Source organism: Hipposideros armiger, unplaced genomic scaffold, assembly GCF_001890085.2.
Source record: "Hipposideros armiger isolate ML-2016 unplaced genomic scaffold, ASM189008v1 scaffold_187, whole genome shotgun sequence".
Taxonomy (NCBI): Eukaryota; Metazoa; Chordata; class Mammalia; order Chiroptera; family Hipposideridae; genus Hipposideros; species Hipposideros armiger.
The window spans coordinates 742,735-754,841 of NW_017731537.1; the positions used below are offsets into that span (position 1 = coordinate 742,735).

At 37.3% G+C, this 12,107-nt stretch overlaps 1 protein-coding gene across 2 annotated transcripts in view; it reads left to right on the forward strand.

The window, feature by feature from the left end:
• The window catches only part of FHIT (fragile histidine triad diadenosine triphosphatase), an 874,164-nt gene that overhangs the window by 683,399 nt on the left and 178,658 nt on the right, over positions 1-12,107 (forward strand). For both annotated transcript variants that reach the window (XM_019652776.1, XM_019652777.1), the window contains exon 5: positions 595-663. In XM_019652776.1, coding sequence (XP_019508321.1) covers positions 595-663 — 69 coding nt within the window. The remainder of the gene's footprint in view (positions 1-594; positions 664-12,107) is intronic.

Genomic DNA, 12,107 nt, shown 5'->3' on the forward strand with positions numbered 1-12,107 from the left:
GAGATCATAGTAGAATTTGCTTCACGGGATTATTCAAAGCACTGAATGAGGTAAATGCCAAGCACAGAGCTTTCTTATCATAATAATTAAAAGTTTAATAAATGAGAATGATTTATATTATTATTATTATTATATGATTTTTATTTGAAACCCTTATTCTGTAACGTGGCCCATACTCCGTCATACTCTCCTTCATTTGCTCTTTACTTATGCAGTTCTCCTGTTAGCCAATTCTTATTTCTTGTCAGTTTCAGAGTCACTGTGGTCACATTTTAAGACGTGCTGTCATTTCAAAGGACTGGCTAAATACAACCAAGACTGACAACTATGAATAATTCCACAGAGCCCCTGAAACACTCTGGCTTTTCACTTAAACTCTCATATATGCAACCAAGTTGTTCTCTCTTGTTTTGTGCTTCTATTCTCCACAGATTTCAGATATAGTTACTGAAGGTGAATGGCATCTTCCTCTGAAAAAATAATCCAGCAGGAACCAATGTGGAGTAATTGGGCTTCATGAGAGATCAATGTCAAGTAGAAACTATATGGGGAGATAATCACATTAATTTTTTTTTCTTTCTTGTACATTTTCAGCACGTCCATGTTCATGTTCTTCCCAGAAAGGCTGGAGACTTTCACAGGAATGACAGCATCTATGATGAGGTGGGTCTACTCTCTCTGATCTTATTGTTTGGTCACTGTGTGATGAAATATACCCAAATAACTAGGTATTGCCATTGATATGGTCTTAAATGGAAGTCCATCCAATGTAACTTGGGGAGTGGCAGTAGAGGTGAAGTAGCCCAGAATAGCCATTATGAGAACTGAAGACAAACGAATTTATAATGATTTTCTTTTTCAAATGAAACTGGGCAGAAATTAAATGTCCTTGTGATTTCTGCCTGTCATTTACCAGGACACCAAATGTTTGCATGGAGACATGACCCACAGTTTCCATAGGAGAAAATCTACAGAATGACCAATAGACATTAAATGAATTGATATGTGATTATTTTAGTCAAATACTATATTTGATTTTTAAAATACTTTGGAACTCAGCTGTCTCTCTAAATAGCATTTATTCAAAGTCAGACTTTTAATGGTCACCAGTAAAAACTAGGTTGGTTTGAATGATGTGAGTATAACCCATATATTATCAGCATTTTAGCAGTTAACTGATTTCTAGATACTTCCATTCAAAGATGTAAATGTGAAGCCACTACGAAGGTCAATCAGCAAGAACTAGGTGATCTGTCCATAAGGCATCATCTACATAAGAACCTTCAGTTGTCTGTTCTGTGTGGAGCATATAGCCTGTGATGAATCAGGCTGGTATAAAATATGAGATAATTTCAGTTTAACTATTTATTTTAGCCAGTAAAGAGTAAGACATGTAAGAGTGGATCAGATGACTGTGGCACCCTGGAGTGCTTGGTTGAAAAGGACTTTGCGGCTATTTGTGGGTGCAACAAGGAGAGGTGCTGTGCTTGACTAGCAATGTCTGCCACAGGTATCAAACGGGAAGTGGTAATTTAGCCATCTATTTAACACTCCTGTTCTAACCCTTTGAGAATGTTTTCTAAAGTGCCTTTTTTACTTTGGTCATTTATCATGTGGCTTTACCAGGTAAAGTTCCATTATCCCCACCTAGTTTACATGGGTCAGCTAGAACCTATGCATCATTATTATTACTATTATTTTTATTATTTGGTATTTTAAAGGTTGCTTTGCAGTAACTGGGCATTAAAATGGCTACCTAGACCCTGAAAATAAAGACGCAGAGGTCAGCAATAAGTACTGAGACTTATAATTAATTTTTTTGGGACTCACTGGATCCTTTGAGATGATTGGTTATTATGCTTTTGGGACATCACTTACTATCTGTGATTCCTGTGTTTTCCAAGAGATGAAATAGACTTGTGTAGGGTGGGAATGCTCTAGTCATTGGTCCCTAAGTGCTGGTCAGTGGACCAATTGTTGCAAATCTACATTCCCTGAGATCCCAGCTCTAGAGATTCTGATCCAGTAGATTGCTCTGAGTAATCAGTAATTATGTGGCCCTAAGAAAGTTTTCAGGAGATTCTGATGCATGGCTAGGTATGGGAATAGCCTCTCTCCCAAATTTGGGGTTTCCTAAAGTCATATCTTATAGTGTTATAAATCACACTCATTTTCATTGGATGTGGAATGTTATTTGCACTTAGATCAAATGGGAAGAAAATCAGAATTATGGAGTAATTATGAAGAGATGCATTTAAAAAATACAATTAATGATCTTATGAGCATAAACTAAGGTTAATAAAATGTTGCCAAGTACAGTCTATTTTAATGAATAAGCTAGTACCTGATTTGTATACAAGCGAATACTGCTAAAGTGGTATTAAAAGAGCTTGAAAACACTGTTTTTTGGGGGCTGAACTGTCACCTTGAAATCTTGTTTATATTCAAAATGTACTTGTGATTGAAGCCACAGGGCATCATTTTTTCCCAGTTTAAGACACGATGTCTGACACTGAGATTGGTACATGACCATTCTCTCCTCCCTTACTCTTGTGCCCGGTGTGCATGCTCCCTAGCCCCACAGATGAGGCAACACATGTTTCTACCTCCTATGTAGTCGGAGAAGCATCTCTGGAGAAATAATTACTGTGAGAGGTTTGGTTTTGTTTCATTTTGTTTCAACCAACTGGTATATCATATGATGTATAGATAGTACCCAGATTGTAGTATAAGAGTATGAAAAGATTGAACTTTGAAGACAGTCAGAATTAGGTGCAAATCCCAGTGACACCTACTGATTGTGTGACATTGAGCAAATCACTTCACCTCTGTGGTTAAATTCCCTGATCTCTAAAGAGGAAATAATACATGCACTTCAAAGTTTGTGATGTGTAATATATGACATGCTGTATGGACTTGGTACATACTAAGCCTTTATCAATAGGTAGCTGTTTCTATTCTTTTTAATATTATTAATTTTGTTTAAAAACAAACCAAAACTAGCAAGGATGGATAAGTGGAGAACCTAGATGTGAAGCCAGATTTTTGGATGCTCCCATTCAGCTCTCTTTCCAAGGGTCAGGTTTCCAATTTTCCCTTTGCCTTAAACCACAAATTCTTGGATTCATCTTCCTCTTCGTATGAAAATTCTTCTCCAGCTTGAGTACATAATAAGATAATGTCTGGAAAGTGGCACGAGAAGCATGAAGCACTACACAGGCATTACTGGTACAAGATCAGACTGAGCGATCTTAATCAGAAATGATGGAGTGATGACGGACAGCATTTCTTATACTGAAGGGAGCACTCACTCTAAATTATGCATCTGTCCATGAAATACAACCAACAGACTGCCTTGGAGGATGGGAGCAGCGAATGGGGACAGCAGGAGACTGAGCTCGATAAAGTGTAATTGTATTCCTACTGCTGCAGAAATAGAAAATGATGCCTAAAGAAGCCCAGGATTGTAAATTAGCTAGGAATGTTGTGTTCTCCCTGGGCACTGTTTAAGAGTGATAGTGACAAATTAGAGAAGGTTCACAGAAAGGTGATTGGGGTGGTGGAGTCTGGAAATAGTGAGCTGGAGAGAATTGAAGGTAGAGATGTTTTGTCTGCAGAAAGAAAGACTTGTAGGGGGAAGACAGAGGCAGGGTCACTGTTTCTAAACATCTAAAGGGCTGACAGGTAGGAAATGTTCTGTGTGGCTCTGGGGGAAGATCTGGGACTTGGAGGCTACAAAGAGGCAGATATCAGCTCCACATAATAACAGGTCAAATTGATAGAAACTTCTGAACACTTGTAGTGCCTTGGGGAGAAGTGGGGAAGGGGAGCTTCCCATCCCTGGATACATGCAAGCACACAGTGGATGGCCATATTTCAGAAGGACTTCTACATCCCATCCTTGGATGGCCCACATGGTTCCATGACTTTACAAATCTGGCTCGTTTGATCATTACTACCATTTTTAGGTTATGCAAACTCTGTAACAAAGAATGTGCATCTCTGTTGTTGTGGTGGTTAATACTAGAACATTTGGGTTACTGTCTAATATAATACTATATTCCTTCTTTGTTTAGTTCATGGAAATACAAGGTATAACTCTTCTTGGACTTATAAGACACCATGCTCTGTTGATTTTTCTCATTCCCAGCCTACTTCCCACTTTTCCTCCAGCTCATTGTTGCATATTGATGGTCTATGGGCTTTGCTTGCTTAATCATGTTTTATTTTGCTTAAAAAGTATTTTTATATTACATTTATTGGGGTAAAATTATATAGGTTTCAAGTATACAATTCTATACTACAGCATCCATATATTTCATTGTGTGTTCAACACCCTAAGTCAAACCTCCTTTGGTCACCATGTATTTGACCCCCTTTACCATTTTCTACCTCCCCCTGCCCACTTTCCCTCTGGTAACCACTACACTGTTGTCTGTGTCTATGAGTTTTTGTTTGTTTGTCTTGTTTATTTGTTGCTTTCAGTTTTATATTCCACAAGTGAGTGAAGTCATATGGTTCTCAACTTTTTCTATCTGACTTATTTAGCTGAGCATAACAATCTTGAGATCCGTCCCTGTTGTCGCAAATGGCAGTATTTCATCTTTTCTTTTAGCTGAGTAGTATTCCATTGTGTATATGTATCACATCTTCTTTATCCAATCGTCTATCAAAGGACACTTCAGTTGTTTCCATGTCTTGGCTACTGTGAATAGTGCTGCAGTGAACATAGGCGTACAAATACCTTTGAAAATAAATGTTTCCAAATTTAGGGGGTAGATAGCTAGAAGAGGGATTGCTAGTTCATTTGGTAATTCTATTCTTAATTTTTTGAGGAACCTCCATACTATTTTCCATGGTGGCTATACAAATTTATAGTTCCATCAGCAGAGCATGAAAATTTCTTCCTCCCTCCCCAACCCGCCCCCCCACCTTACAACCTCTCCAACACTTGTTATTCCTTGTCTTATTGATAATAGCCCTTCTAATAGGTGTGAGGCTGTATTTCATTGTGGTTTTGATTTGCATTTCTGTAATAGCTAGTGAAGTTTAACATCTTTTCATATATCCGTTGGCCATTTGTATGTCTTCTTGGGGGAAGTGTCTGTTCAGGTCCTCTGCCTATTTTTTAATTGGATTCTTTGATAAAGGACTCATATAACTGAACAATAAAAAACAAGTGATCCAATTCAAAAGTATTTTTAATAATGTGTCTTTTTTGCCTGCAAAGTATGTTTTTAATAATTTTGAGTGTTATTAGGCTTGTCATTCATTGGGTCAGGGGTCGGCAAACTGCAGCTCACGAGCCACATGTGGCTCTTTGGGTATGTTCCGTCTCAAAAGTTTGCCGACCCCTGGAAGAGCCAACCCTGTCCCTCACAACAATTTAAAAATTATTCGAGAGCCATAAATATATTTTACATAATCACCATTATGTGAATAATATCCTTTAAAAATTTTATAAATGAAACTATGATAGTTTTATTTTCATTTTCAATTTTACTTCAGAGCCCCATGTACGTACCCAAAGAGCCACATGTGGCTCGTGAGCCGCAGTTTGCTGACCCCTTGTGGCTCTTCCATCTCAAAAGTTTGCCGACCCCTGGTCTAGGTCACTACAGTTTCCACTACTCCCTGTCTCTTACCACGGCTTGCCTCACTGCTTTATGATACCTGCCTGACCCCTGAAGGCATTTGAGTTTGAGATCCCCAACTATTTCATGGCATACTCCTCTTCTCTCTACTACTCAAATTTTAGCATTCGCAGTATCCTCTGTCTACTCCACTATTCATGCCACTTATCTGTAACATTCATTTTACCTCCTTGCTTACTCATTTACAATGCTATGGCCCTGGGTGAGTTTTTTTTAACTTCAGTAGTGCATCCTGCCCAACTTCTTATCTCCTGTTATTCTCATTCTCTCTCATTGCTTGCTTTTGTCAAACACTCGTGTATTATTCTTGTTCCCATCTCAGGACCTTTGCGCCTGTTTTGTTCTTTGCCTATACCTTCTTACATCTTCTCTTTCCTGTCATGTGGCTTCATGTCTTCCTCCAATTCTCAGCTCAATTGTCACTTCCTTGGAGTCTTTTTCATTGATGTTCTCACTCCATCTAACATAGCTAATTTCTTATCGCCTCCAAAGTAACTCTATCGTATCACCATGTTTATTTCCTTTTCATTATTTACAACACTTGAAATAGTTTATTAGTTTATTATTCAATGTCTGCATTCCTAACTATACTATAAAGCCTTGAGAACAGGGACATAATCTGTCATACATTGGGTCTTCAAAAATATTTGTTAAATGAATGAGTGCATAAAAGAGCAATGCATTGAACTAGAAGAACTTGAAGTTCTCTACTAGTCCTAACATAATTTAAAAGGAGAGAACATCTTGATTCTCAGACACTCAGTTTATTAACTCATAGCCGCATTGGGTGAGGTTCTGACATGATGATATCAGCCATCTGAGGTCTACTGAAGGGAGCATTGATAGAACAGAATTTGTCAGAAATTACTGTGCAGACAGATGCAAGTTTTACCTCATCAGAAAGGCTTGGTGAAATAATTATAAACCTTGTCTGATTGCTAAGCAAGTCAGGTAGGCACATATCAACGTTGATAAGTAACTTGCCTCCCCCAAAACCTAGCATCGTGTGTCTGTAAGAAATACAGACGTGGATTTGTTGAAAGCAGGCTCAAGAACTTCTCTTCCTTTTATTCCACACTTGATTATTATCTCTGAGTTTATCCTCACCTGCTCTTTCTTCAGCTCTCTGTCCTGGATTTGTCTTTTCACATTTTGTTTACTAATTTATCTTCCCCATTTCAGAGGATGAGTCTCTTCTTCTTTCCCTCAAACTGAGTTCAAACTCCACCCTTTCCAAGGCAGAATCTCTTATAAAGCCCATTCTTTATGGTTCTGGATGCAGATCTTATTTATTAGTTGCTCCAAAACTCTACATCCATGTTCTCTACATTTCCAAGAATTATGTGAGGCCTTCTCTGAACTCAGTGGGCCCTCCATTATCTTGACAAGTTGATGAAGATTATGATAATGACGTAAATGGGTCCTTGGATAAAAGAGCATGTACAGAGAGGGAAAACCATTGCCTAATGCCATGGGACTTAATGTTATTAACTCTGTAAAGCTTACCCTAGCTGTGTCCTAAATAAGCAACTCTCAGAACTGTTGGACAGTTTGTCAAATGTTTATGGGTGACTTTGAATGGTTGTGATTGTGTGCTGTATATAAAACCCATTACTGATGAAGGAAGTAACTATTATTAAAGCAAATGGGAATAGCAATCAGCAATTGGACAAATTCAACCATGAATTTCATAGACAGAGCAACTGTGTGTTCAAGCATGTCATGGGAAACAATTGCTTGACTTAACAAATGCATGAGTGAAATCAATTTGCTAAAATACAGGTCATTTGGCCCTGAGGGCGAGGGAGAACTATCATATTGCTGATAATATTTGAACTTGTATCTCTTTCACACACCATTTGACAATGGCCTCAAAGTCCATGGGTCCCCAGCTGACTCTCCAAAAAAGAAGGAATGTGTCAGTGAGACAGTTAATTAGCTTTTTTCCCTCTGGGTTCAATGATGTCCTCATACTGAGGGATGAGTTTTTGAGTGTCTGAGGATTTTGGAATGTAAATTTTGTTACTACTTGTTCAGAATAAAATGAAAACTATGTGTGTTCTAAATTCACAAGAACTTTTAACTCAAAGAATCTGTATGTGATACAACCAACAAAGAGATAGTAATGGTAATGTAATGATTTGTGAAATCAAATACTCCCTGAGTGGATCTCCAAATGCTTTTTGGCTACCGATTTTAATGATAAGAGAACTTGGTAGACATTGGGTTTACCCTTTCGTATATTACATTATAACTGAGTTAAAAGTCTATGCCCCTTAGAGGAGAGAAATATAAAATTAGCAGAGAAGCGTTTATCTGGTTAATATATATCTGCCATTTTTTCTAGTAGAGATAAGAATTCCGAGAGTATACAATTCAGATTAATCACATTTGGTGGAATTTACCACATGTGGAATTGTTGAGAAGCATGGAGGGTTATAATGGTGGGGATGGTGGGCTGGCAGCCCCCAGGGACAATCTTGAAATGATTATACATGAGAAGAAACTGTGAAGGAAGGCAGAAGAGTGTCTGATGAGAGGACAGGCACCTAGAGGATGTGCCCCAAGGCAAAGGATGCCACCCCTATTGTTTTCCCTAGAGTCAGCTTTGGAAATTGTCGCTATAGGTCAGTTTTCCCAGAACTGCTATTCCTTCTCATTTGCATATTAGTGAGAAAAATGAAAGAGAAAGGTAACTACATGTTAGTCTATTCATAGTACTGAAGTAAAACCACTCTGTCAGTGGTCTCTCCATGTGGTCCTCTCTCATTATTTTCTGAATAAGGCTTTGTATGCACAGTTGTATGTGTCTTCCACAGTGAATTCTCTCTCCAAACAGAAATATCCCAGCAAAACTCTATCAGTTGCATATTAGTTAAAGTGAAAAATGCCTGCTGCAAGAAATCCTTGTTGTTGGTTTGTCTTCCTACCTGCCTCTCACAGTTCTGTTCTGTTACACAGTGACTGCTGTGTAATCAAACCTTAATTAATATCAGTAATTAAAAATTGGACCATTTGTGTATTTTTAAAAATTAATTAAAAATCGGGTTTTTATTCAAGGTTTTTGACATAACGATTAATAAAGTGTTATTTAAGAATAGTATCCAAAAATTTTGATAACTTTGGAACCTATGATAAACTAAAGAAAACTATTTAGGTCTCACATAAAAAAAGTTCCCAACGCTCTTTTATTTAGAGTTGAGAGTTTGGGGAAGAGGAATAGGAAAAGTTATAAATAAATTATTATTTTTAAGTTAAATTATTAAGTTAGGAATAAATTATGAGCAGAAATGGATAAATACAGCAAGGAAAAAATATGAATTAAGCATTGACACTTTTTTTATCAATATAAATTAAAATGGCCTCAAAGAATAAAACCCCCAAACATTGGAACATAGGACTTAATTTCTCTTTTAAGAAGGAAAGCAATATAAACAAGGATGATGGGGGGAGGAGGGAAGGAAGATAAAAACTATTATAATTTTGAAGCCGCGAAGCATTTGAAAATGTTTTTGCTTTTCAATTATCTGTTTTTCATTAGACAAAAGTTAAATAACCTTTATAAATAAATCCCATGACCCCTTAGCTTGCAAACAGGGCTCATTCTTTGAAACTATCAACCAGCAGAGAAGAACAATAAGGCCTCCAAGTTGCCTGCTTCAGAGAAGGCACATATAACCCTGGAAACAGCCTGGTGTTTGTAATCCCAGCTTGAGTCACCAAAACATGGTTGTAATTTTTCATCACTAGGCAATGTCTATTATCAATGTGTCCCCACTTTGTACCTTGCATACTGTATTCTAGGGCAGCACCTCCCAATAGAAATATAATGAAAGTTATGTATAAATTAATAATTAAAAATGCCTTAGTAGCCACATTAAAATAAGTGAAAAGAAATAGGTGAAATTAATTTAACTTATATAATTTTTAACCCAGTATAACCAAAATATCACCATTTTAACATGTAACTAATATAAAACATTTTCATGAGATGTTTGCATTGTCTTTTTGAATAAGTCCTTGAAATCTCATATGGATTTTACATCTCCAGCACATGGTGACTCAGACTAGCTCCATGTGGCTAGTGGCTATCAAATTGGACAGTGCAGTTCTGGAGTTTATTAAATCCAAATAGCTTTGTTAGAGTTCATAATGTGTAAATGGATGTAGAACCTCTCATTTTTCCCCTCCAATCAAGAGTAATTTATTTTTCCTGGTTCTCAAAACTATAAGGTAATACAGCAGATATGTCATCAAATAATTGAATTAGATGCTATCATCCCTGATCAAAGGCTGTTGATGTCCTAAAAATTAAATGACCTCAAAGATGATCAGATGGGGTTCTCCACAAAGTTTACTTTTATTTTTCTCTCTTGGTTATGAATTTTACCAGGGATGCTCACAAAATAATCCATGATTTTTGGAGGACAGACAAGCTACCATTTGATCATTGTTTCTGTAGATCATTGCTCTTCTAAGTGGCCCAGTCAAGTATTGTTCAGGGGGCCAAACTTTCTCATTCCAATTTTATAAAGAAACCCATTAAATGCCCTTTTGAGACAATCATGTAGGGATTAAGACTGTAGATCTGGGTCCAGATTGATTGGTGTTTAGGCTCAGCTCTATGCCCTGGAACAAGTTGCCGAACTCCGTAGCTCAAATTCCTCATCTGTAAAATGAAGGTTATGATGGGGCTGCTGTGAGAATTAAATGAGTTAGTACACATAAAGCCCTAGAACAATTCCTGGTGGATACTTAATGCTCAGTTAGTTGGCTCTTATGATTTATATAACTATTAACAATATTATTAATATCTTGAGGCCATGTCAGAGAGCTGGTGAGTGAGGAGTGGAAGCTGGAGTAGGTGACCAGCTAGAGGCTCCCTTCTGTGGAGACCCAGGAGGCTTTCCAAATCCAAGAAATGCATCAAGGGGAGTTCATAGAGGTGCCATGTCCTTACGTGTGTCCATCGTCATGCATGCCTGTGGACCAGCAGCTGTCAGAGACATAGCAGCTCAATAATTTGTGAGGACATTAAACTTTGAAGCTGCCACAAGTAAGCAGCCCACACTATCCAGACATCCAAACACATTGAGGAACTCTCTCCTGGAAAGAAGAAATTCTAACATGATTTTCTTCTAATGCTTTCAAATTGCTTTAGCTTACTGGAAAATGGCTCTTTTTGGAGATTTATATGACCTCCAGACTTAGAGGAGAAAGTTGAGAGACGCCTAACTTTCTTTCTAATCAAGAAAATCTTGAAAAGGCTCCTATACCTGCATAGCTCTAAATTCTACATATCAGCTCAATACAGTGATTTATTACAAGTTCTTTAATGTTGAATTTGCTACTTTAATTTCAATGTCTCTTATGTTTACCATATTAGAAACAGAGAGAAAAAAAACCTAAAAGCATTGGGCTAACAGTAGTAAATATTTATAGTTCTTAATCTTTGTTCCTAGGGAGAGGGCTAATGAAAAATAGTAGTAGAATAAAATTATTATTGTCATTTAAAGAGAGTTGACAATGGGCTGGAGTTTATGCTAGGTGCTATATGTATATTACTTTAATCTTCATAAACCTTGCAGGGTAGGTATCATTAATACCATTTAATTGAAGCTAAGCCTCATGGAAGGTAAGTATCTGTCTCAGGACCTTATCACAAGCTCATGACAAAGCTTGTTTATACCAAAGTCTGGTTGACCACAAAGTCTTTGTTCCAAGGAAAAAAATGTTATCCTTCATTTTTATGGAAAACTCAAAGGTAGTGAGATAAGTGGTTTTCTTAGAGACTGTGACTTCCAGTGCTAAATCTCACACAGTTTCCAGATCTTCATTCAACTTTAGAGACATTTACACACACACACACACACACACACACACACACACACACACACACACACACACAGCCCATCCTAGATTTCCACTAAACCCTTTAGGTCCTGGACATACCACTACTGTTAAATATGTAAAACTTAGAGTTTTACGTGTCCTTTACACGTAAAGGAAATTTATGTGTCCCAACATTAAATATTTTTTTCTGCTTTTAGGATACAACTCATTAGTTCCCACCTGAGTACTTTATTATAACTCCTTTTACAGCTTTTTTTTTTAAAATACAAGAAAGTCATCAACACACTCCAGTCAACTTTCTGCAATTCCTGAGGTCATCCTTTCTGAGCTGGTTTTGTGCACTGAACCTCTTAAATACTTTTGCATACTTTATAGTATATTCAGTCATGATAACACACTAAAATATTTAAAAGGAAATTGCTGCCTTTTTTCCACAAAAAGAAATAGTCCTTGCTTACAACTCTCAATAGACCATAAATATCTTCTAGGGCAGCTGTCCCAATACCTGTGGAAACCCTTCTCACATTAGCAGTAAGTACGGAACTCGTAGATGTTTCCCTGTGTGCTGAAATGAAGTCTTACTCTGGCATCTTCTTTTTC